General features: G+C 42.2%; 1 protein-coding gene across 3 annotated transcripts in view; it reads left to right on the top strand.

Annotated features, from left to right (window-relative positions):
* Positions 1–310: 310 nt before the first annotated feature.
* The window catches only part of LIN7A (lin-7 homolog A, crumbs cell polarity complex component), a 47,505-nt gene continuing 20,183 nt past the window's right edge, over positions 311–27,632 (top strand). For 2 of the 3 annotated variants that reach the window (XM_056847002.1, XM_056847003.1), the window contains exons 1-2: positions 317–405; positions 17,924–18,042. In XM_056847002.1, coding sequence (XP_056702980.1) covers positions 360–405; positions 17,924–18,042 — 165 coding nt within the window. In that variant the 5' untranslated portion in view covers positions 317–359. Of the gene's footprint in view, positions 406–17,923; positions 18,043–27,632 lie in introns of all 3 variants that reach the window. The other variant, XM_056847004.1, reaches the window with a different exon arrangement.

Genomic DNA, 27,632 nt, shown 5'->3' with positions numbered 1-27,632 from the left:
GTTCCAAGGGGGACAGCCGCGACAGCGCAGGGGACCGAGCCTCTCCCGGGAGTCTTTTGCAAGCGCGCCCCAGTCTCGGCTGAGCGACGCCACGGCTGTGGGTCAGGGCCCGCGGCCGGCCTCCGCTTGACCCCTCGACGAGCCCTCTTCCGGCCCTGCCTTTCCGACCAGCTCCCTTCGCGCGCGCCCTGGCGCCAGCCTCATTGCACGCACAAAGACGCGCACACACACACACCGCGCCTCTCCCCTTTGCCCACTCCGTCCTCCCCCCGACGCCCCGCCCATCTCCCCCCCTCCCGATCCCTCTCCTGGCTGATGCTGAAGCCCAGCGTCACTCCAGCTTCGGCGGCGCTGCAGACATGGCGACGACGCTGACAGCCGTCCAGCCGCTCAGCCTGGACCGAGGTAAGCGCACCGCCCGGCGCCGGCGCCTTAGCCCTGGCAGCCGCAGCCGGGGGGGGGGGAGCCGCTCTTCCCCTCGGCCCTGGCCCTGAAGCCCCGTCCCCGAGCGCCTCGCTTCGCCCCTGCCTTTGCCCGAGGAGTCCCGTCCCCGCAGGAAGCCGCCGTGGTCGGCCGGCCGGCCGGCCGGCGGCAGCGCACTTCCAGCCGCGCCTGGGTCCGCGGCCGGGCTGGAAGGGGGGAACGGGCGAGGCTATCGCTGCCCCTCCAGAACTGGGGGCTTGAGGCAGCTGCAAGGGCCGGGCAGGTGAAGGCGGAGATTGAATGCAAGGGGGGAAAGGGCTGGGAAGAGGAGGGGGAAAACTTTACGCGAGCTTGGGTAGCCGTGGTGGTTGGTCGGGAGCCGCCTGCCTGGAGATGCGTCAAGGACGCTCTTTTGAAAGAAGTCAGACAAACGCAGCCCTCGTATTCTAAACCAGCAATCGTTAACCGCGGACCAGGAAATCATTCATTGGAAGGAGAGGGAGGGAGGGAGGAGGAGGGATCTGCTTTTTTTAGCACTTTTGGATTAAGCAGGTAAAATGGAAAAAGGTTTTATCATTTGTGTGGCCGGGATATTCACATAGCCTGTGGCTATTGACCGTGCTGTACTAGGCTCTCTTGATGATTTGCATGATTAATTTATTTTTACGTATACCTATCGCATAGGATTGCCACGCCGTCTTTATTGCACTGTTGTCTATGAGCTTTCCTCTTCTGCAGCCGCAGAAGTACTACTTGGTTTACATTTGCCTTTCGATCAGGTTACTTTTGGGTGAATGGTTCTGCCCCTCCCCTTCCATAAAGCTTCTATGAAATTCAGTGTCAAGATGAAGGTTCCCAAAGTGGCTGAAACACTGGTGGTAGGAACACAACAATCAAAATTATATTGTTCTGTGGGGGTGCATTTTTGGGTAACAGTTGGCTGAGCTGGGGCCATAGCACAGACTGCTCTAGCATTCCAAAGCTGTTGGAATGTTCACAGTCCAATTTCTGTGAGTGAATAAAGACCTGGTCATTTTGTTGAAATTAAAACCTAACATGGAAAACCACAGGAAGGAGAAACTGGTAGGGAAGCTCACTGGGAGGATCCAGGAGGAAGGAAACCCAAGAGTTAGAGGTGGGTTCTCAGAGGAAAGCGAAGTGAGATGAAGGTGCCAGGTTGAAGAGACAGTCTTGGGGATTGTAGCCTAGGGATTGGGGATGGGGGGATGGGTCTGTAGTGCAAGCCTGTGGATAGTTCCTCAGAATTAAGTCGCACTTTGTGCAAAAATGTTTAGTCCCAGTTAAGTGTACATTAGATGACAGCCCTAGAATGATAGGGCATCTGTACATTCATCATGGGAGAATTTTAGTAGTTATGGATTCTACCATCCCTGCATCATCGAGATCCCTAATTTTAAGCAGGCAATGAGGGTCAAAATGGAGTGGAATGAGATGGGCTTCTGGATTTCACATGCTGATTTTAACTAACCAGTCCATCCCTTTCCTGGCAACTTCTAATTTGACATTGCTGCTCTGAGCATTGCGAGAAATGTATATATCTAAAAATAACTAATTGTGCTTGGCACTGATATCTGTTCTTGTATCATTTGTTCATCTTTAAGACTGCAACTGCAGAACCCTGATGTACTGTTGTTAGTTATAATTAACTTACAAGGTAGATATGCTATGGCTGTGTTTTAAAAAAATCAAATTTTACCAAGCAAACCCAAAGCTACATTAAGAATTTGAAATCTGTTGGCAAAATATGTGCCATGAAGACACTGGTATTGCCCGTCGTAAGCATTTGCCCCCAAGAAACATTACAAGGAAGAAAACAATTGATCATCTTGTTTTCCTCTGACACTGCTTGTTTTGTGCATTTTGGTGAAATAAAATGAACTTTCTTGGTATACAATATTCAAATGTCTTCAAGCATTTCTTTTGAAATTTGTACTGTATGTGCCTGAAAGCCATCTAAGAGGGCTTCTATATTACTTGGAAATTATTAGAGTCAGTGGTTTGGCTATAAATAGATTCTCTGTTGACGATTACAAATGACTCCAGATATAAGACATGTGGAGATTCTTGCTGTCCATTCCATGAAAAAGAAATCTTTTGTTTTCAGTTTAAGTTTAAACTTCAGACAGCTTAACTTTGCTGGATTCTGATGAAGTCCAGAGGTACTTGTGTGATGGCCATAATTGTTACTAAAATTGATTTTTGAAGTGTATAATGTATGGCATACAAAGAACAGTTTAGATAAAATAACAGCATTAAAGGAAATGGAGAACACTGCTTAAGGAGAAGCTTTTTCTTCTTCCAAGTATTTAGAATCCCAGGGAGTAATCTGCAGCTCTACCCCTGTGCTGACTACATTAAGCAGGATAAATATTTCCTGGCAAAAGGTTTAACAGATGGCAATCCATTAGGAAGCACAGCTTTTCAAAGAAAAGCATTACTATTTAAAGGGAGTAGATGAAAGTTAAATGTAATTACAATTCTACCTTCTACATTTAGGTTTAGCTGAATATTTCATGAGGGTGTGTACATGATGTATCACCATGTACATTAAAAGATAGGTAAGCCATTACTAAAAACTTTGCTTACAGTTTTAATAAGCATCAGGGTTTGGAGATGGGTTGAAACTTAATTAGTGTTTTTTTATTCTAGTAAGCAATCACAAGTAAGCTTTCACTATTTTAAATGTTGTAAATGATAATGCTGATCAAATTTAAAATTTGTTGAGATTTTGATTGAAAATAAATAATCCAGTAACAGTTGAATGACTACATCTTTGCATAATATAAGTATTATTATGTATGAAGCATCCAGTGTTGTGTTCTGATGTTGCATGAAGTAGTATCGCCAACAGTCAGTAATTGTTACCAGCTAAATACCAAAGAAAGGGCAAGAATAGAGAGACATTCTTCCTGGATTCTATGTATGTTTCCCAATTACACCAAACTAGTAGTAAAGTAAAAATGTTGGCCATAATTCATCCCAGAAAAATGCTAATAAATGCTTTCATTCCAGTGTAGTTAGGTTAAAAGATGCAGGGGGGTTTGATATGCCACCTGTACTCTAATCCAATCACAACCATTCTCTTAGTGATACCTCTGTTAGCGAGAATCCTTTCCATATGCTTTCCCACACACCAAGGTCCAAGCATGCTGCCAGAAGCAGTCCACAGAGACTTCTCTAAGACAGCTAAAACAGCTCAGTGGCTGGGATGATAGCATTTTTAGTGCCTACAGCCACAAGCCCAAGCTCTCCAGCAAAGGGTTCAATCTCCTGGGAGGACAATGCAAGCAACCACCCTTTGTGAAAGAGCAGAAAAGGAAGAATGCCATTCCAGTCAAAAAAGGAAGCCATCTCTGTAGCCCAATGGATAGCAGCCATGCATGACCAACAATCTCAAGGAGCCTTATTCTGCAACATGCCGGGGTTACCGCACTTTGTATTCCCAGCGATGTATTAAGGGTTTGAAAATGTTATTAAAAACATCGCTTTAAAAGGGTTTTTGGATACCACGGCTTATAAATGGTTGGAAGGCGTCTTCACAGCTAAAGGGGCCAAACAAAGTGCGAACAGTATTTTTTATATCGTTTTCAAACTCTTAATACATCGGTGGGAATACATAGAAAGTGCGAACAGTATTTTTTTATAACATTTTCAAACTCTTAATACATCGCTGAGAATACAAGTGCGGTAACCCCCGCCCTCTTCAGTCCTTCCCACATTCTTGCATGGGATGGTACCAGTCAGACAGCCTGGTACCATGGGGCCCAATAAGATGCAGTGGGAAAACACAGGCTCAACCAACAAAAGATCCTGAGCAAACTACCAGAGAAAATGGTTTAATACAGCACTGATTCAGTTAATCAGAGTAGATGATTCAAGGACTTCACTCAAAAAGCTATCTGTGGCAATTTGTTTTTTGAATGCTCTTGATTTTGTCCAGTCCCCTTCATCTTATCCTGTCTCCTTCTTATTCATTTGGTTGCCATTGTATGCTGATTATTTTACTACCAGACCTTGTGATCCATCCTACTTGATCCTTTACTTCATGCTGCCCAGCTGCAGGGGTTTATCATATCAGGATATTATCATATCAGAGGGACAGTTAGCTGTTGGGAGCCTGAGCCCTTAACTTGGTTGGGCTCTTGTGGCTATAAAGAATATACAGGCTTTTAGCTCTGGTGGAATGTAGTTGTGGAAAGTTCCCCTGTGCCCTGGACTGTTCCAACGGCAAAGGTAAGTAGCAAGACACCAGACACCTTTAAGCACCAAAGACAGAACTAAAAGGTAAAGCAAGGCAGAGAAAATGGGTTGCTTTTTTTTGTTCTAGCAAGGTTTCCTTGCCCATTGAAAATGGCAAAATAAACAGGGTAGCAGGTGCAACTTCCCCCATTGTTGCAGGCTCCTGCTGGGTAGGGCTGCACCTGTTACTTTGCTGTGTGCAATCATTTTCAGAGGCACAAAAGATATTTTATGCTGCTAGAACAAGAAGGTGGCAATCTAACACGGGAACAGCAGGTTTCCCACTGGACACAGCTGAAAGCATTTGGTGGTGTGGCTGGTATGGTGAAGGATAGGAATAAGAACATCTGCTTTTTTCCATGTTGAATTACAGCCCTGTCACCTAGAAAGATATTGGAATAGTAATCAATAATAGGTAGAGTCTTACTGGAACAGGAAGGCTGTGTAATTCCTTAGGAAGAAGTGTCAGTGTCTGTGCCTACAGACATGGCTACCACCACTGAGAGACAGCTCTGAGGTTTAGTGAAGGGTTTGGGTTTAGAGTTCAGGAACAAGCAGAGATACAAAAACGTTACATCCATTGGTTTTCAGTTTGGTTTAGGAAATGCTTAAATTTGTGCCTGCTAGGTGGGACCAGCCTATCTCCCAGCAGCAAAAAAAATAAAAGGCACGATATGGTGGTGAAGCCAGTTGCAATTAGTAATGCTTGCTGTAAACATGTGCAAGAGCATTGCTACACATTCATTGCCCTCCTTTGCTGTTAGTTTTTCAGAGTTCATTGTGCCTTTTCAATGTGAAAATCTGCCTTTGTGCCCTTGACTATTACTCTAAAGATTCTCATCACCAAAGTCCCCACTTCTTTACCTGGAATTCTCTTAACATTGAGACAGAATGATGTCACTTCACATTGTTGTGAGCTGCATTTTCTTGCTTGGACTACCTATGCGCTATGATTGGCTGCTGAGCTAGTTGGTATCCAATCCTTCATGATGGTTGTGGGGGCAGCAAGTAGAGAGGGAAAAGGTGGACAGCAGCTCTCTTGACTCTCCATTGTCTTAAATAACTTCATATTTACTTACGTATGGCCATTTCCGCATCAACATCTTACAACATATCTTACAACATATTATCCTCATGGTTGATCTTATAGGTTTGACCGTGAATTCAAAGGTTTTGTCCACACCCGGTTGTCTTCCTTCTTCCTGAAATCATTTCACCCTGTCTGCACTCCCCTGGAGAGCATCACATCATTCATGACATCGTAGGCGCCCCCTGTCTTCCCCCCTTTTTTGTTTCTACACATGCACACCAGCTAAGGTTCAATTGTCTGGCTTCCCCCTCCTCTTCACCATCTCATCCCAAATCTTTTAAGTGCTGCAAGCGACCACAGGCCTGCCAGTCCGTCCCCCCTTCCTTTTGGTGCTGGGTGTCACAAAAATAAAAGAGGCCCTCTGGACCCTGCAGATGCTCGTGATTTCAAACTTATCTTACAGTTCTCACATGTGAAATAAAGGAAATTCCCATCAATCCTCTGTGCCTTAGATCCCCTGCAATGAGCCCCTTCTGGAAAAAAATACACACCCAAGAAAGCCTGAACTGACCTCCATAAGGCTACCCAGAAAGACAGCAGGAAGTCTTCTGGCAATCGCGAATATCCCGTGCAGTTATCAACTGCACTGCTCACAGCTTAATTTCTGCATGCAAAAGTCCTGCAGTGTACCTGGCAGATTTGAGATTACAGCTTGGGGAACAGAGACAGGGAGTGGGGGGAACCCTTAATACGAAGGCAGAACACACTGCAGCACTAGCTGAGAAGGGAGAACTCCTTCTCCCCCCACCCCGAGAGTGCAGATATTGCACAACTGCCAAGCAAGGAAATTAGGAGCACTCTCCTGCAGAACACATATGTCGGACAAGAGAAGGAAACTACCCTGTAATTCAACACTCTCGGTGTATGGGTGTCTCTGTGACTATTGGCAAGAGGATTCAGTTGCTCTGGCATGCATTAGCATCTCCGTCGAGCTACAAGGTCGGGGGTGGGGGGAGAGTTTGATCACATTTCTAGATGCTCGGTGCTCTCTGCCTATCATGTTTTTGGTTGGGTGTTGTAGAAAAATCATGGAACTGCAGTATTCCTTAACCTGTATTCCTTAAAATTTCACATATTTCTCCAGAAAATGGCTGCTGGGGGAGAAGAGATGGGGAGGGGAAATGGGAGGGGTGGAGAAATAAATAGCGATTTAAACATGTCCGCACCTCAAGGAAGTCATCCTAGCAACGGCAAAAAAGGAAAGATTGTGGTTTGCTGATACAACAGACATTGAACGCTTGGAAAATGTTTCCATGACCAAATGGAGGGGAAATGATGCAGACGCAAAAAGATAAGATGTTTCATTAAATGTTGCAAATAATTAGTGCAGAAATGGCTTATGTGTGCATATGCTGTCAAGTCGCAACCAACTTACGGTGACCCCATCAAGAGTTTTTCAAGGCAAGTGAGAAGCAGAGGTGGTTTGCCATTACCTTCCTCTGCAGAGCCTTCCTTGGTGGTCCCCCATTTAAGTCTCAACCCTGTTTAGCTTCGAAGATCTAATGAGATAGGGCTATACCATACCATTGCACATCCTGCATATTTACTTAGGGCAACTATTTTGCTGCTCTAACTTTATATTAGCTGGAAAGGTAGAGTTTTACTATATGGTAAGATAGGATACAAATTAAAACAATCAACTAATCCTTCTATACCACCAAATTCATCCATTATTTCTCCTATTGTTGTTTCATGCACATGACACTTGGCAATGCTATAACAACACTTATATACCACTGTAACTACACTGTTATAACCTGTCCTTGTTTAATTAATTTAACTTGATGGTAGAACTGGGTAGTAAGCCTTCTCCAGGGGCTAGCCATGTGTTATTTTCCCTGTTCCCTGATATTTCCAGTAGCAACAAACATGAAACGGCTCTATTTTTACACAAACACCACAATGACATTTAAAATCGATATGTGCCTTTCCAAAATAATATTAAGCAAATCATGCCTGAAGAGCTCCCCTACACACACACAGTTGTAGATGCTTAAAATCTAGTTTATTGAGAGGAGATTCAAGATTCAAGCATGGGAATTACTTTGTTTAATTCCTGTTAGCATATGTCTTCTTACCTGCAAAAATGTCTTGCAGGATACTCCTGGTACGTAGAACAGATTTCCAAAATAATGGGAATTTTAAACAATTTAAAATTTAATTTACAAACATTGCCATTTAACATGAGCTTTGCTTGGGGCTGGGATGGCAGAGCAAGGGAACGGCAGCAATTCAACTAACCAGGAGTTTGAATTGCAGATGTTCATGGGTTTAAGGGATTTGCAAGGCAGAAGATCATGTGGCACATACTGGGCAAGGATGAATGATGGAGTATAGTAAGTGGCAAACTGAGGGTGGAGAGAAGCAAAGCAGAGTGTAAGAAGAGAAGCGAAACATATCATTAGCCACAATCCAGTGCCAGCAGATTCATTAAGTGGCAGTATGTAGTGACTCCATAGTAAGTGTTAAAATCAAAAGTGCACTGCATATGTAGGTACCGTTGATATGAACATATCTGTGCTTTATATGGGAGATTTCTATGCCTAGTGTGGGATGTTTTGAGTCCTTTGAAGAGAGTTCTAGCAAAACAGAACTGTTCTTCAAAAGGAATCTGAAGGCTGTTAATTTACAGTTATCTATGGAGTGATATTTAATACTGACCTTGTAATTGTAACACCCAAAAGTATGTTAAACAATTGTTAACAGTGTGATGGGGGAGACAGAGAAAAAGGATAGCTTCCTAATGTAACATCCCATCTTTTTAACAGCATTGAACAGTTCCTTATGCAGACTTCATCCTTTTACCTTTTTTTTGGCTGTCAAGTCACTATTACTGTAAGCAGGCCGTCTCCACTTAAATTGGGGGAATTAGCTGGAGACAGAGAGTGAGAGGGGGGCAACTGGGATCAATAACCTATGTATACTAGGATAGTCCTGGGTAAAAATTCCCAAATGAGCAGACAGATGTACAGTTGAAATGGGTGTTATTAAAGAATTAAGTAATAAAAACAAGAAATATATCTCAAGCAGTGAGCATACACACACGAAACGTACAAGAGCTGACTAAGAAAAGGGCAGATGTTGGATAAGGTTTCATGGATGGGCGATAGATACCAGTCTTGAAGGGATGTCCAGGGAAAGCAGAAAGAAAGAAGAAAATGACCAGTGTTTCCAGGAGCAAAAGGAGGAGCCCACACACAAGTGGGGGTGCACATATGGATCCAGAACACACACACACACTATGAATGGCCAAAGGACCAATATTTATACCCCAAAATGGGTCCCCAGGGTGGTATGAGCTAAGCTGACAGGAAAACCAAAGACATTGATTGCTTTTCCGGGGTTCCAACAACAAGATAGGAGAGGCTTGATGAGATCAGGATCCAAGAGAATGCCTTAGGGTCAGGGGGAAAGTTCAATGGCCAACCACCTTCCTGCTCAGTCTCAACACACAAGATGGATCCCAAAACTCTTTGAAGGGCATCCATTTTGTATGGAGCAGTGTTTTGCTCTGATGCCAGGCTTTGGTCCCCGTGCCATCATGGCACCCCTTAGCAGTAGGAGGAGTCCGACTGCTTAGAGTCACAGCTGATTTATGGCAACTCTGTAGGGTTTTCAAGGCAAGAGACCTTGGGAGGTGGTTTGCTATTGTCTGACTTCCATGTCAGGATCCTGGAGGTCTCCCATCTAAGTACTAGTCAGAGTCAGGGCTGAGAGTGTGTGACTGGCCCAAGGTTACCCAGCAAGCTTCCATGGTGCTTTCTATCTTGGGACATTGCCTCTCTTTTTTTTTCAGCATAAGGGCTGTGTCAGAAGACCAGGGTACCCAAGGATCCTTCCTTACTAAAAGCACAGAATTAGAAGGCTGGAAGCAGCCATTCCAGATGTTATCTGCACTAGGTTCTAGGAGGGAGAGGTTGCTTTTGGAACTGAATACAGGTTACAGCTTGATTATGTATACTCTCTCCTTAAAAGAGCATGTGAATCAGATATTAATTGTATAGACTACATGGGAATAATGTTATACCAATCCTATGGATGGGCTCCCGTTGAACACGGTTTAAGCAAATTACAGATTTCATCTTTTCCTGCTTACATGAGTGCATTTGTATGCTTGGGAATTGCAGTTCCTTTGGCACATAAAAATACCTTACCACTTGTCATCACAGAAACAGTATTGCTACTGTCTATAATGATTCCTACAAGGTCAAAGCTGCTAGCTGTAAAAAAGTCAAATTAGAAACTCTCTGAGATGGTTTTAATCAAAAATCACTCAGGCATTAGCAGGACTTTTGACCTTAAAATAATCCAAAGTTTTTGAGAATGATACGTCTAGTTCTCAAATCTATCTCAAGAAATTTGAAGGCTTTCCACTGCACTGTTGTAAGTTACATTGATGAACTCAGTTTTCATACTGTGAATTCAAGTGGTAGGAATGGAGTAGATGTGTCAAAATGTAGTGAGAGATAAAGAACAAAAAATAGACTTGAATATAAAATAAGTCCAGAAGACAAACATCTAAAATAAGATAGTCACAGAATTCTATAACATTATAATAATCCCCAGACTTACAATACCACAAATGTTTTTAGTTTTTGAGCCATGTTTCTTCATTCTTTTCCATCTTCCCTTTTGGTATAATGCTTCAGTGCAATTGCTTTTAAGCAATCAATCTTTGAATAAAAATACCAAAATATAGGGGATTTAAGTATATGCAACAGCAGAAACAATGTGAAGATATCTGCACAAAAGGTATGTTCTGGGATTTCATTGTTATGCAGTTTGTACTTTAGCATAGGTAGTTTGATTCTTGTTTTTTTAGAGCAGTGCCCATATAACACAAAATCAGGCATTATTTTGGGAGGAGGAGACATTCTGATGTAAACTGGAACCCTAGTTTCACTTAAACGAAACCATACTTTATAGCTAAATAGATCTCAGAGCTATCTGTCTGAAAAGATACACAGTAAATCACATGTAATATTTCTAGATTACCCCCTGAGTTTAATGATCCAGAAGCACATCTGCCCCACCTGTTACTAGGGGACCAAGGGCAGTATACATGTGTGTTCTTTCATAAGTGCACCTGTCAGACATGGTCTGAGAAGGAATGTTGTGGTTTCTCCAGGTGCTGGCCTTGGCCAGTTCTGTATCCTGTAAACAGTGTGTTTAGACTACTCCCCATGGGAAGACTCCTAGCACCCCGACAGCTCCTGGGAGGGGGGTTGCCATGGTATCCAGATCCACCCCGATTTGCCCTTTGCTCTTCCATTTATGCCCTGTACTGTTCCCATAGTTTTCACTAGTGTCCATTTGACTCTTAGCTTCTGTTAACCTGTGGATTTTCCAATAAATCAACTCTTTTTAGACTACCTGTCTGCTGATGTCTGTTTATGGGATTATCACGGGACTAGAGCTGACATTTGGACAGTATCAGGACTTTGTGGATGTCTTTAATGTACAGGAATGTGATGTGCTACCCCCCCACCGCAGGACAGACTGTGCTATCGGGGTGGTGGGGGATGGATAACTAACAAAAAGCAAAATTTACCCCATGAGCGCTTCTGAAAGAACAGTGCTCCATGAGTTCTTAGACAAGAATCTGGCTCGTTGCCCATCACAGACCTCCTGAAAACTAAAGGAAAGGGAAGCACGGCCACCTTGCCTACGGCCAGAGTAAATTGGACCCCCCAATGTCAAACTGCTTTTGACAGCCTCAAACAACTGTTTACCTCCGAACCGGTTTTGCAGCACCCCGATGGTGAAAAAATGTTTGTAGTCCAAGTAGACGCGTCTGAGGTAGCCATGGGAGGTGCACTGCTGCAGCGAGTGGGGGATGGTCAACTGTGTCCGTGTGCTTCTCTAAAAGTTTGCGCAATCTCAGCTCAATTGGCCGATCTGGGAAAAGGAGGCTGCCGCGGTGAAACATGTCCTTCAGGGTGTGGAGACAGTTTTTAGAAGGGTCTAAAATCCCGTTCGAAGTTTGGAGCGATCATAAAAACTTGGGAGGCATTAACGGGAGCTCGCAAACTGTCCGCGAAACAGGTACGATGGGCCCAAAAAACAGGTCTTTGCCCAATTCCGTTTCAAATCTTCTGGGGCAACTAAAGGAGGGACGCATTTTCACCAAATTGGATTTGGTTGAAGCCTATTATAGAATCAGAATTCATGAAGGAGATGAACCCCTAACAAAGCTGTAACTTGCCTAAGGTCACCCAACTGGCTTCAGGTGTAGGAGTGGCGAAACCAACCCGGTTCACCAGATTAGAATCTACCACTCATGTGGAGGAGTGGGGAATCAAACCCAGTTCTCCAGATTAGAGTCCACCTCTCCAAACCACCACTCTTAACCACTACACCATGCTGGAAGTTGATGAATTCTCAGAGGGGCACAGAATAGACCTGCTGATTAAGGTAGGTCAGAGTGCCTAGGAACAAGGCCACTTCCTTTTTAGCCTCCTGCAACTTGAGGCATCACAGGGCCTGAGAAGTTAGGGGGGGCTGCTAAGTGTGCTCTCTGACCATGGTAGTCAGGGTATCATCCCCATCCTATGTAATACACCTTAATTTTCTATGTAAACATAAGTAATAACACATTCTGTACCTTGTTGTACGGTGTTGTATAATGAACTGGGCTAGTATTCAAATACTGAATACACAAATGGATGGTTTATTATGAAGGAAACCCTGGGCTAGTCACAACATACCTGTGAGATCATCTCAAGATCATCACCAAGCATGAAACAATCTGTACCATATGGACAAACCCAAGAGTGATATATAAGCAAAGAAAGAATTTAAACAGGGTGAAATCTTATCCCACTTATGATTATAGTGATGACAGCACTTTGACCACTCAGTTGAATAAGACTACAGTCTTATAAACATTATTCCCCTTTCAAAGAACACTGCAGCTCTTCTATAGTCTAGCTTTCAATGCAAGTTAGAATGACTGTCATTGTAGGAATCTGATTTTGATTCGGATGCATCCTCTCCGCCTGACCCCCAGGCATTTTCTCCCTATTAATTAAAAAAAAAAAGTTAGGAAAACATACTTGTAAATGGCAAAACCAGGATAAGGAAAATTTACTAATCCCTGCCCTCAGTTGCCAGCATGGTATCCTTACACTGACCTGTAATATGAGATAGTAAAGTGAAGACCAAGAGGGATCTATATGGATAATTCCAAGCAGCAGTTTTTAATAGGACACCAGTGTCAAATTAGAGAATTCAATTCAATGAAATTATGGTCTTAGAAGTCAGCCATAATTTCGAGCCATACTCAAAATACTGTCCTGGATTTTGCCTGAATTTTTTCATGTTTGTTATGATTGGCAAGTAGAATATTTAGAATTCAGCAAACTCTGACCATAATAATTCAGCAGCTGTTGATGCATAGCATAATAACCATTTAAGTATAATCTCCTGTCTCAGCAGAGCCATAATGGAGCTTAATCTTCATTACATATACACGCACGCTACATATCTATATCTTCACTGGAAGATATAGATAATGGCAGAAGAGAAAATGAAATGCCCCCTGCAAGCCCTCACAGGTCCCCTGCTTGTATTACCTAATATGGGGAAACTGCATTTTTACTTTTCATGTCTTTAAAGCTCTGGAATCAAACCTTCACAATATGCAAGATAGGAAGGCAAGGATCCAGCAATTCCTCATCATCCAAAAGTTGAGGATAGGGGTGGAGAGAGGCAGCTCCCATCAATTATTATATATTTTTAAATTTGTACATTCTCTCCCTGGGTGGGCAGCTTGGTCAGTTCTGATAATGCCAGTCACAATTTTGGGAAATGCATTGAATGTAGACATTTGTTTCACCTCATCCCCCATCGTTGCTGTTTAGAGTACTAACCATCTGTTAGGTGAAGAGATGGCAAATGCAGACTACTGCTGTATATGAGGATCAAAAGAGAATGCTTTTTAAATGGAATCACACATGAAAATCATCAGAACAAAGCTAGGAAGTGCACAGAAAAATGAGCAGAGCTTCTGGTTTTCACAATGCTGATGTTTCTCACATTTATATTTAATTTTTTTCTCCATTTTGAACAAAATTAAATCTTGATCCTGTTGTGTATCTATAATTTCTCTATTTCCTATTTTGCTTTTTCACAGTAATAATATCATTCTAAAGAATATGAATCAAACATGCAAATTAAATTTTAAAGTGGGAATTTTTCTCAAAGTCCTGGTTCTTTTATAATTTATAGAACTGCTAAAATGAATTGCAGGGTGTGCTGAAAGTCATTAGGGACTAGTAAAATAAAATAGAGTGTTAAATAGAATTAGAAAAAATAAAGATTAATTATTCTTCCCCTAGCAAGTGTCCCTATGAAGAATCTGTAAATGAGATTCTCACATGAGATATGGTACTAATATAGGAAGCTGTCAAGACAGTTATTAGTAGGATGATATACTAATTTACATAATAAACAATAATATCTGCAAAAATAGACAAATAGATGTATGTGGCATTTGATTTACGTTTTGTTTATTGGACCAGCTGTACTGGTAAAGTTAGATAGCAAGGTTTCAAGGTAAATAAAATTCTTATTTAAAATTTTAGTATGTATAGAAACTCTCCAATCTTGAAAAACCTTCTTTAGCTATTGGCATAATACTTTAAAACTAACAGCGTTGTCAAGCACCTGGCAGGCCACAAAAATAAATGGCAGTTTGTGGACCACAAGTTGTGCTGGCTAGGGTTATCCTGAAATAAGCTATTAGCTAGCAGTTTTTAGACCAGTATCATTCCGTCCATCAGCTAGCTAGTTTGGTATTTGTTTTTAGTGAGTTTCCATTTCCTTTACCCTAAAGTAGAATGACTTGCTCCTTTTAAGTTTACAACATTTCAGACAATTATGCTTTAGTTCTGGGGACTTAAGAAGGCATCCACAATACTCTTTTATTATAAATGGAATCATAACATTCTTCTTCAACATTACATTTTGCAAACAAAACACAAGGTTATGTGTCAGCCATGCAGTGGTGCAAGACAGAAGAACTGTCCCCAGGATCCTCATAAACACTTATATTATTTCACTATTCAGTTCCATTCCTGAAGGTATTTCCAAATGGAAAACAACATTTTAAAATTATCTCTGACTAAAGATTTATGTTGATTGGAACAGCAGGGGACAGATGTTCTTCACTGCTGATCCTAGATAGCCCAGAATGGACAGCCATCTCTGTGTTACTGCCACTTCCCATTCTTGTCCCCATTTCACCCAGAGCAGATATTAGGCTGGTCTGGAGTCTTTAGCCTCATGGTTGTATCGTGAACTGGCCAAAGGTGCTGCACAGGCCCCCTGGGCTTTACATCCAAAAGTGTAGCAGCCCATAGATTACAAAAAAGATAACTAGTAGACAAACTTCATCTAGTATGAACAGTAGAGACTTTTTCCCTAGAATAAAGTATGAGTCATAACTTCACAAATCCAAATCATGACTAGTATAATTCCTCTACATGGGTGTTGGGGCAAGTCCAACTAGAAGCCCAGGGAGAGTGCAACATGAATAGTCCATATCTAAGGAGCAAGGGCTAAGAAAATGGAGAACAGCAGGGACATAAACAAGGTTATGGCACCTCCTCAGCTACTGGGTGATGCCGCTGAGTCCCTCAGCCCTCAAGGACCCCCATTTGTACACGTATACACCTGTGGGCCTAGAAGTGATAGATAGCCTGAATTAAAATGGTATCAAAAGGCAATGAGTCACACCAAGGAGGAGAGGAATGCAGGATGGCTCCTCTATCAAGCATGTATAAACCCACCATAAGAGGGATTCAATTAAGGGCCATTTCCCCCAAGGGCCTCAGAGCCTCCTCCCAGATAACTTCTTCCATACTTCAGTGACCAGATAGGAAGCCCCCTGCTCTTCCCCATTCATGACAAATACCCAGCCTTATCTAATTTCCAAATCACCTCAAGAGAACACTTTAGACACTCTCCATGTAAAAAGGAAAACTCTGCTCTTCGACACAAAGGATTTCAGTCTGGCTCATCTTCGAAAAGTCACTTTTTTATCCCCACATTCTTTCCAATGGCAACACCCTTTCCCTTCTCCTCCCAAGGAAAGATATAAAGAGTTATCCCTCAGCCCCCAATTTTTGCAGCCGGTTCTGGACTTATCCTGTTACCCCAGCCTCACGGCCTCATCTCAACTCTCTACTCCATGGACCTGCTGCTACCCCGCCCCCCTGCCCTGTCAGTTTCAGCTACCAAAGCAGCTTCTCCCACCCCCCGGACAACCCCCCTCCTCCCCTTGCTTCTCTTCAGGAACAGGCTTGTATGCCTTGTTCTCTTTTATAGGTTTGTTCCCCTTTAGGTAGGCAGGCTCTCTAGGGAAAGGTTTTTATGCTTTATCTGCTGTTTTGCATTTTCCATTCTCTAACTTTCATTTTGCTCTACCAAATTGCATACATTAATTTAGGTTGTTTTCTGTTTACAAAATAAAAACTTCTTCTGTTTAAGAGTCTTTTTTCCAAGTGTTGATCTGAATCTGGACCTTGGTAAAGAGAGGCTTAAGATCCCAAGTATATAAGTGCCCAAAATATGTGTGTTTTGTTCTGTGCAGGTGGGGGGCCCTTTGCATATTACAGCCCTGACACATGCACACTGATTTGGGTAACATGGGCAAAGTAGACCCTTTTCAGGCTTGAAGCAATGCCTTGTGGAAGCAGCCAGGACAGCACAGCCAAGCAGTGAGGTCCTGAATATCTTGCAAGGAGGGAGGAAGGGACATGGAGTATTTGTGCAGTCATGTGGGTGTTATTGAATCCTCAGCATTCAGGATCCAAAGACAATCAATCCTATGGGTTTGAGGCTCTTGTCTTCTAAAAGCAGACTTCAAGGATGAGGAGACAGAACTGGGTACTGTCACCATCTCCCCATTGGAGAAGAGTTGTTTTTTACATACTGACTTTCTCTACCACTTAAGGCAGAATCAAACCTTCCCTTCCCCTCCCCACAACAGACATCCTGTGAGGTAGGTGGGGCTGAGAGAACTCTAAGAGAGCTGTGACTAGCCCAAGGTCACCCAGCTGGCTTCATGTGTAGGAGTGGGGAAACCAACCCAGTTCACCAGATTAGGGCCCGCCGCTCATGGGGAGGAGTGGGAAATCAAACTTGGTTCTCAAGATTAGAGTCCAACGCTCCTAACCACCACTCTTAACCACTACAACATGCCTTAGCAGATGCAAGGAAGAGGAAATCCTGAGTGAGCTCCCCATGGTGTCAGAGAGGAGTAGAAGAATATCCAGCATTGCCAATCAAAATGGAGATGTTTTTCAGAATGGTTGTAAGGTAGTGTTGAGTACAGAATATGGTCACTTACAAGAATATTGTTTAAAGCAGACCTGTGCATATTGTAACCTGTTGGATTAAAAGGAACATATCCTGCTGGTCATGGATACAGCCCTGGGGGAGCTCAATAAAACTCCTGTTTGTTTTTGTTCCTTGTACTGTCACTGGAGAAGAAGGGAGGTTGCCAAGGACCTTGTATCCCACAGTAGATAGCTTCTGGCTTGTGAATCAAGAGCAGTGGACTCTGAAATGGAGAACCGGGTGTGATTCCCCACTCCTCCACATGAGTGGCAGATGCTAATCTGGTGAACTGGATTTGTTTCCCCACTCCTACACGCAACGCCAGCTGGGTGACCTTAGGCAAGTTACAGCTCTGCTAGAGCTCTCTCAGCCCCACCTACCTCACAGGGTGTCTGTTGTGGGGGGAGGAAGGTGATTGTAAGCTGGTTTGAGTCTCCCTTAAGTGGTAGAGAAAGTCGGCATATAAAAACCAACTCTTCTTCTTCTGGGCTGCTTGCTTAGCTGAAGGATCAGCTTCAGTAAAAACTTCCAAAAATACCTTAACTGAGTGCACATTTTCTGCTTCTCATACATTTGGCAGGTTTAAGATTGCAGCCTAAAGCAATATGCATACTTAAAGAACTGAAAATGCAAAGCTGAACTTGATCATGTTATTATAGACAGAAAAATGAAAATCACTGTAGGATGGGAAAAGCTCACTGTGCAATTTTAAAATTATTTCAAATTATTCCAGTCACTCCTACTTAGCTGGAATATAAATATGAATGTGTCCCTGTCTGACCTTTTGCCCTATTTTTATATATTCAGATGTTGCCAGAGCCATTGAATTGCTGGAGAAGCTACAAGAATCTGGAGAAGTACCAGGACACAAGCTACAGTCTCTTAAAAAAGTACTGCAGAGTGAGTTTTGCACAGCTATCAGAGAGGTATGGTAATGAGGCCCTGGTAATGTTTGTGGGGGTTGGGAATAGTGCTGCTTTCGACATTGGTCAAATTAGGAGCACAAGCCACTGAACAGTCCCCTGTGCCATTCAACTGAGTGAACTTTCTTCCATGGATTTTCTGTGACAGTCATTCAGTGGGTTTGATTAAAATCACTGCAGTAGTGAGAACACAAATGTAATGTCAGTCGCATAACCTTTCATCTAACAGGATATTTCTGGTCAATGGTTTTCGATACACCACAAAATCTTTTGAATAAGTTTCAGTACTATAGTAATTTATACCACATTGACCATTAGAAGGACTTTTCTGGAGAAATGTAATTTATTAGTTGTTTCCTAGATAAAGAAATATTAACTGATCAATTGTGTGAGTTTTAATGATTGACTGAATGCGTGAATTTACATATGAACTCATATTTTAAAGAAAAAGGCACACACACACTCTTTTCAGATCATTTCTGAATATTTTGTAATGGGCAACATCTTAAAAGAGGCACTGCCTTCAGAACCAGTTATGTGCTTTTAAGAAATTCGTTTCTAAATGAGTTCTGTTGTCTCGGTTGGGGGGGGGGTATCATTTATATCAAACAACCTACAACCTAAACCTAAGACCCCCAACAAGAGTGTATTGCTGATGCTGGCACTTCTCATTGATCTCTTATGCCCATTCTACAGAGGGGAAACAGTAACAAAAAACACTCTTCAGCCAGGTACAGAGAGCATAGCAGTTGCAATGGAGTTCATAACAACCATGGTTGAAGAGCAGTGTATCATCAGTGCCCCCCAGGACAGGAGGACTTACAGACCGCTGGCTCACCCTGATGTAGCCAGTGGCCATATCCCTGATGTTAGGGCACTGCATCCATGCGTGGAACACAACATCATCCACTGGAAAGAGCATAATGGAGTGACCAGGATGAATTTAGCATGAACATATTCCAGGGAGCTTTGCAGGTGTGGCTACAACTCTAGGTCTGCAACCTAGTCTCCTTTAGCCATGTGCATACACTGGGAAGGAAACATGGTCATTCCAGTCACAACTTTCAATTGCTTCTGTAGCTCACTCAGGAGAGGCAATGCTAATGCAATGCCCAAGACCTCTGCCATATGAGGATTCAAGTCTTATGTTGCACTGAGCTCAGGAGCACCAGCTTTTTGCCAGACAAGGGGAATCACTGCATATCCATGAGCAGGACAACTGTGTTGCTAAACAACTGTCTGTCAAGCAACTTGAAACGGTGTAGGAGCTAAGCTGGAATAAGAGCAGCAAAATGATCGCTACAGCAGTTGGCCATGCTATGGGCTTAGCAGATGGTTATATATACTACACTTGATCTTAGCCAAAAGGCCGAGAAGCGATGGTTGGCATTGTACTGGGGATGCAGTCCTTCCTGGGCCCCACCTTGTTGGATGGCTGCCTGCTGAGTCTAAAAAGATGCAAAGACAGTAATTAGTAGTGTTATGCAGTAACAAAATTGATGGTTTTTCCCCCTGTGAGTTAAATACGTTCATTACATCTCCTTAAATTTTGTATGTTTGGGAATGAACAGATTGATCAATCTATGTTAAAGTAAAATAAAATTTTAACGTTAAAAGAAATGTAAAGTTCTGACCAAAGCTAGTCATTAAATGGGAGCATAAAGTACTCTTTGTTTAAGAGGAATAGCATCCATTCTAGTAAATAATGATCCTCTCTACAAGTATGTATGAGAAGTTATTCTGATGAAGGTCTTTAATTTGACCTACCAAATGCTTCTTTAACTGATGTCTGCACATATTGAACACTTTTCTACTTATAGTATAGTTTATCTGCTTTACCAAAAGCAGTTCTCTCCAATTCCACTAGAAAAATCCTATGATATTGATAATCATTTGTGAGAGATACTCTGGATAGCAGTCAACATGTAACCTTTTGTAGCAAGTGCAAAGCCCAGGAAACCAGAAAATTACTTAGATTATGATTTGCCATTGGTTGAATGAACTAAAAGCTATCTAGCTGGACGTTGAAAAAATAGTGTACAGCCATCCAAGTGAAGCCTTTATGGGCTATTGTTTAGCAACAACTGTTTTCCCCCATTAGTGCATCACCCAATTCACTTTCAGAAACTTATAATTAGGCATTTAAGCAGTAATTTGTGAATTCTGAAGATGTAGTGATATAATGTGCCAACTGGCATACATTTGGCAATCATTTCTCTTGCCTTTTTTTAAAAAAAATCTACTGTTAAAGGAAGAAAGGAAATTCACAGAAAACAGCTGAGCATCTGGAGTGACTGCATGGTAGCTCTCACATATGCCAGGACTTTTGATTATTCTTGATTATTATGATTACAGTCTGAATGTTACAATTTGGTATCAAATGTTTTGGAAGGTCATGTGTTCCTACCACACCACAATAATGTGGTAAAGAGTTTGAACCTAGAGTGGACAAAAAACCACGTGCTGAATTTCAAGTGTGTGTGTGCGTGTGTTTTTATGCCGCCTCTCCAGAGTCTTGCTTAAGGACTATATAAATACTCGCAGAAGCAATGAAATAAGAATATTCAAAAGGTATCCAGTACATGCCATCCAGACTGCTGTTCTGACCTCTGGTATCTCATTGGTCCCTCACACTGTCTCTCAGCTTTGCAGAAAGTACTTAGTGGAACACAGTAAAAGTAGAAAAGAACAGCCCAGTGATTATCCCCATTTTTTAAAGATCATATGATAATCCATCTGATCCCAAAACAACAAGAGCAGGTTGAGTGAAAGAAACTTCATTGTACATCACTCATGTGATTCTTAGGCTTCAGTGGTTTCTGCACTCTGATATGAATACTCAGTTACAAGACACACATACTGCATCAAATCTGAGCCATGCCTGTGTGTATTTTTATCCTTCCCTTCCTCCTCTACGTGGCTAACTAGCTTTCATGTGCTTTGAGGGAGGAAGGCTGATAACACATGTAGGTGCAATTTATGTTTAAGATAATGCTTGTGTATTTTGCAGTTGGTTATTACTGGGTTTACTCTGGGTACACAACTGAACATAAAGCAAGGGTTGGCTGACCATTAAAGTTACTGGGAAAATTCCAGGTGAGCCGATGCCCTGGGGGATGCCTGTCTCTGAGCTCCAACCCTTCCCAGAGGTTCCCCGGCTCTGTTTCCCTTTTCTTGCTGGGGTGCTTCTTAGCAGCAGCCCTCATCAGAGTTCATTAGCCTTGTTCCCCCATCCCCATCAGCTGTGATGGGGCCATGGCCAGTGAGGTCATTTCCTGGTTTAACTGTCACCCTGGCAACTGCTTGTGTCAGGCCCATAGAGACATATGTTTTGGCATGATTAGCAGGAACAACCAGGGGGAGATAGAAGGGGTGAAACTTTGCCCCTGACAACTACATAGGCATGTTTGTATCTCCTTTTGCCCATCCTAAGCAATTGCCAGGACTATGGCTGAGACAGGAAACAGGTCCAACCGTCAGAGGTCGCCTCGCTCCCCCCTGCATTTCCTTGCATTTTGCTCGTGTTTTCACAGACCTGTTTTAGCTCAAATTTGAAAATGCGGACAAAATGCAGGGAAAGGCAGGGAGAGAGCAAGGTGACCTCTGATGGTTGGAAACAGCATGCATAATCAACACAAAGACCCAAAGTCGTCGGAGGGGTGACAGCGACTGAAACAGCCATTTATAAAACACCTATAATTTGTTCATGTTTACCGCCAACTAAAGTTATGTTCTATGAAATATTTGAGGCTGTTCTGGACTTATTTTCTTCTTTGGTTTATACAGAGGACTAGTCATGTTGGTCTGTTTTAATCTGGGCTTCCTTGGCAAGAATAAAGAAGGCCTTGCTATATAGTAACAGTTGAACTGAGGAATGGGGATACATCTCTTTGAAAAGGATATAATCTGCTCTCTCTCCACTTTTGTACTGACAAAAGAATTAAACATACATGAGCAAGGTCCTTGAGAATAAAGGAAAGAAATTAAAACAGTGCCTTAAGAATTATGGGGGGAAATACGAAATGCTAATGCGCCATGATTAAAGCTATGCAATTCGGTCTGAGATTGTAGTGGATCATGGTTTGAAAGAACTCTCCCTTTTTTCTTTTTTCTCATTGTGCCTGGGTAATTTATTCTTGGCAGGAATTCTCCTTCTCTCAGAATAGCATTTCTCCTCGTACACAGATGGACAGACTTGCATCATTGTGACTCAGATGCGGAGGGGCCACTTGGGGGGGGTCGCTGGGCCATGGAGGGGAATGCATAACTGTCAGCATTTTTGCACCAGCACAACAGAGGGGTGGAGCGGAGACAGAAGCAAGCAGCATGAGGATGGGGTGTGCAGAAGCCATCCCTGCCCACTTCTCACTCCCTGCTGCTTCCACAGCAGGGTGCCTTTCTCTACCTCAGTGTGGAAGCAGCATCCTTTGCAGTGAGGCAAAGACTAGCGTATATGTCATTATGAAATGACTGTTGAAGTGATTATGGGCAATTTACTCAGATACGCTAATTCTCTGGACATATCACATTTCACCTCAATATTTCTTGTAAAAAGAAATCTATTTTTTATGTGTCACAGGCTTAATGCATATGCATTGCTTGTCATGCTGCAAACTGTGTAGACAGCCTTCAGTATATAGAAGAACTTGATCTGATTTAGTCCCAATGATAACTAGAGCTAACTGATGAAACATCACCTCTAAATATTTAAAGCTAGATACCTGTTAATGGTTTCTCACACATTGTCCATTTGTTTTTTATTATTATTTCTTTTTATACAAGTTTCAAATATATATTTCTTTTTCTACATACATTGTTTGCATAACGTACTTTTCTCATTCCCTTCCATCCCACCCATCCCCCTCCCTAACCCCACTCCTCCTCCTTATAATTTTTAGTCTCTTAACCCCAGCCACGGGCACAAAGTCTGAATCTTCCACCGAATGTCTTTTCTTCTTTCCATTGATATCCACTCTAAATAGGAAAGAAAATGCCAAGACCACAGTCCCACAGCCCGGATAACCTACAAGAACCGATATCTGTTTAAATTTAAATTAATATTTCCCGTTATTATTTATTTATCTATTTATTTGTATAATCTATTTATCTGTTTATGCAGTTTTGTACATAATATTCAGAGTCTATGGGAAGCAAGAGAGGCTTATGAAAAAGTGCACCATGTACTGATCTTTCCCCAGCCAAACAGATACTCAGAGCTGATTTGACTATGCTGATCATCTCTTTTGATAGCACATGTCTGGCTGCTTCGATTTCCTATTCCAATCTTAGTTGCTGTTGTTTTTGGTTCAACTGAAGCACAACTTGTTCCTTCAACATGTCTTACTACATTTCCCTACATTAAAAATATTTTTACAGTTGTTGTAAGGAACAACTGAATATATTTTCATACATTTATTAGCAGGCAATGCAATAAATGCAGCTTAGCATTTATATAGCACTTTCAGTATTCAAGGTACTTCCACCAAACATTATAATGCTTACAACAGCCCTGTAAGGTAGGCCAGGATTATTACCCTTATATTACTGGGAAGGGCAGCTGATGTGACAAGTAAGTGGCTTACTTAAAGGCACTTAGTGAGTTCATAGCCAAGAGATGTTTTGAACCAGGGAACTCTCAAATCATAGCTTAGAGAGCAATTGTGAGCAGAGCTACTCAGAATCCTACTCTAGTCTGTTCTTCTTAAGAAGATCAAGAGAGTTCTCCAACTTGATACGCATTAGTATTATTACAAAGGGATCAGCAAAAGTCTTTCTTCCGAAGTGAAAGGGAATGTTCTTTCCTCAGGAGAGGAGCTGAAGGCATGACTGGAAATTGAGGCTGCCAGGGAATATTTGCAAATTCTTTGCAGCCTCGTTTGAGCATGAAAATATGATATTTGGCAGATAGAACAAACTGGTGTAAAAAGCAGGGGGGACGTAATATTTCTGTTTACATTCAGAACTGCGATCTGTTTTCTGTAGCTTAAGCAGAAGACAAACCTTTGGGAGATGTGGCAAATAGGCAGAGCCTTTAATTGTTGCCATGTGACAAACTTATGGGAGGAAAGGTATACTTTTGTTCTCATTAAGGAGTGCTTCTTTGTGGTGAATAGCTTGAATCAAAGCTTTTAGGGACGGTTGCCTTTCCATGACTCAGATTGCTCTCATTAACTGCAATTACATGAGTGGGCTAGGCAACCCAAGCTTTTTTGAAAAACCTTTGTTAAGCCTATTTACAGTTACTATATCCTGATGACTTCACTACAAGAGATCTTAAAAGGACGACTAGTGTTTCATTTTATGTGTCATTTTCATTGATATCATAAACGTAATACTCTAGAATCCAGGGTCACATCAAAGAAGCGATGTTTAATCAGAATTCCCTATTGACTTCAAGACAAAAATCAATTGTAGTGGGAAAGTGCTTGGCTGCTAGCTATGTATGTACTTCCAGTTGTGCTTGATTGCTTAGATGACCCCCTTGGGGGGTAAAAAGCTAATATAAATTCTACTACTAAAACCAGACTATCTAATAGTAAGATATTGATGTGTTTCTTGCCTGTCAATCCCTGTCATACATGCCTGATACTTCCCTTCTGTATACTTCTAATAAACAGTCATAATGTGGAGAAGCTAATATAGATCTTGCTACAGTCTCTCTATTATGCAGCTTTTGCTTTTGCATTTCAGCCATGTGTTTCCTTTTTTTTTTTTTTTTACAAATTTTTATACATTTCTGTGCAGCTTACAGTATTGTGTTTGCTCATATAAAATTCCAGGGATGAGCATTTGGTAGCATTTATCGCTACTGAAGAAAATGTTCAATAGTATTGCAGCTGATTTGGAGAGGGTGAGAGCTGTCATGCTATGCCTTCGCAATCCATTGGTGCAATCTGTTGGGAACCATTTTCTGAACAAAACCCATTAAAGTGAATGGACATTGCACAGGAGAGGTGCATGGAGCCTTGCTTCTTGTCCTGATTAATTCCAGAGGATCTTACATCCCCGTCTACCTGGTATGCTTGTCCTGCCTTGGGGGAACCACATCAGATATCCACATCATGGTGTAACATTCAAATTAGGCCAAATTCAGTCACCTAGATTAAATCTGGGAATCAACCACTCATATGGGCCATATGTGCATTCAGTGTAGCTACATTCAGATGTTACACCACTGTTGGATGCCCACTGGCATCAGAGACAGAGCAGATATGCCAGGGGGGTAGGGATGTAGGAAACACATCCCTCAGCATCAGCCCGTTCAATAATAAATTTTCTCCTGACCAAAGGGGCACACTATATTCCAGCCGCCCTTAAACCTTTTCAGGCAAAAACTCTAGCACAAATGTTATATGGAACACAACTTGACTCTCCACCCTCATGTCTTATTCCCATGGAACGAGTGCAATCCAAGTTTCTTAGAGCTGCCCTGCAATTGCCAAGATGTGTATCAAATGCTATGATCCGTTTAGAAACTGGCATGATGAAGGTGGAGGCAAGGGGGTTGTCTTGTCCTCGCTTTATCTCTGGCTGAAAATTAATTTCAACCCCAAGGGTCTTCTTCCGCTGATTCTTTGTGATACCTTTAGGTCAAAGTGGATAATAGCCATTGAAGACAAACTAAATAACCTGGGTTTTACCCCCCTAGCACTACTTCAGTTAGGGTGGGATCAAGCTAAGTCAACTATAAACCAAAGGGTTAAAGATATCGAGCGACAAGTAGATCGAGCAAGAGTGCCCCTATTTATGACTCCCCGCTACTCCAAATTTATCCTTGCACCGGCAGCCTATCTTTGTTACTTAGAGATAAACAAATATAGGAGGGCTTTTACCTTGGCTAGGTGCGCAGCCCCCTCTGCTATGTTAGAGGGGGAATTCAAGAAGATACCTAGGGCAGAGAGACTATGCCCCTGCAAATCCGGGGATTTAGAAACCAATGAACATGTTCTCCTGAACTGTAACTTTTACACTATGGCCCGTTCTAAGTTTATTGAGCCCCTCATACTGAGAATGGGACTTGACAGGGAAAGAGAAAAGATAGAAAAGCTCCTACAAGGAGATAAAACCCTCAATCACCTCTCAGGTAGCAAAATTTTGTATGGCTGCAATGAAAATTCGTTGCCACAGAGTAGTCTCTTAGTCCAAATGGCAGATGTAAATTGGATGTTATTTATTTTATTATTTTTTTTTATGTGACTTAAGACTTGGGCTGTAAACCTTTGTCGGTAAGACCATTTTAGTCCATGTATCTTGTTTTATCTGGCCAAGGGCCGCAAATAAACTATCTATCTATCTATCTATCTATCACATCCCTCAGCATGTAAGATCATCATCCAACCTGTCCCTATAGGAAGGCAATGGAGATGTGATACTATCTTCATTAAATGGGCTATTATTGGATTTCACATCCAAACAATCTTCAAGGGCAGCTCCACAAAGTGCAGGCTTGAAGACAATTCTAGTTGTTAGTTTTCCTGGAATTGCTGTCTTCTTAACAATAGTGTTGGTAACAATCCATGCACCACTCTCTGGGATATCCATGCCAGGAATGACAGAAAACTCTGCAGACTCATCCCATAAACAACTGACCAGGCAACAGAGCTGCATTAATAACTGTGTGCACAAAAGCTACTGAAAGACTTCTGTTCTAGATAAGCAGCTTATTACTTATTTCTGAATTTGTCCTTTGAAGGGGGGAAACAGCTGCCACCAAATGTTATCTGCTTTGTAGAAGCTAACTGTGCTTAAAGAGAATTTCCCAGTTAAGATGCCTTTGCTTGCCTGGGGTCATAGGATAACATTTCGTAGTTTCTCCAATGTGCTGATCCCTATCTGGGTTGCATTTTGGCAGTTCCCAAATTGCTGCCTCCAGTGTGACATGTGAAACTCCACATCAGTTGCAAAAGATAGCAGGAGAAAATGGTTGTGTGAATCAGGAAAATATATATACATTAGTGATTCCCTCAAGTTCTGGGGGCTCAGAGAGTTCCATGGTTATCCCCCGTCTGCCTGGTATGCCACTTTTATTCTTTATTCCAGAGGGGTTGTCCAACTCTCTCTAGGTAGTAACTGCTGCCATGGAAAACATCTGAAAGAATATCTCCCACTAAAAGGATTTGTACTTTGAACACATTATACAGCGTTGTTGTTTAAAGGCTCTGCCTATTTGCCACATCTTCCCATTTGTATTAACGTAGGGGCAAGCTATCACACTTTCACAACTTTGCACTTTGGGGATGGCACGCTCACCCATGGCCTCTCCACTTTTCCATTCATTGGAAAGCATGGCTGAATCAGGCATGGTATGGGTTCAGAAATCAAGCTTCAAGCCTGACCAGAACCAATGTGTTGAAATTAAATCAAAAGAGTTTCCATCTAGGCATTAGGAAGAATTTTCTAACAGTTAGAGCAGTTCCTCGATGTTACAGACTTCCTCGAGAGGTAGTAAGTGCTCCTTCCCTGGAGGTTTTTAAGCAGAGGCTAGATGGCCATCTGTCAGTAATGATGATTCTGTGACCCTAGGCAGTTCATGAGAGGGAGGGAATCTTGGCCATCTGGGCATGGAGTAGGGGTCACTGGGGGTGGGTGGGAGA

The sequence above is a fragment of the Euleptes europaea genome, chromosome 3, assembly GCF_029931775.1.
Source record: "Euleptes europaea isolate rEulEur1 chromosome 3, rEulEur1.hap1, whole genome shotgun sequence".
In the NCBI taxonomy this organism is placed as follows: Eukaryota; Metazoa; Chordata; class Lepidosauria; order Squamata; family Sphaerodactylidae; genus Euleptes; species Euleptes europaea.
Note: the sequence above shows the minus strand (reverse complement) of the source record. Positions and strands in the feature narration are given on the sequence as shown.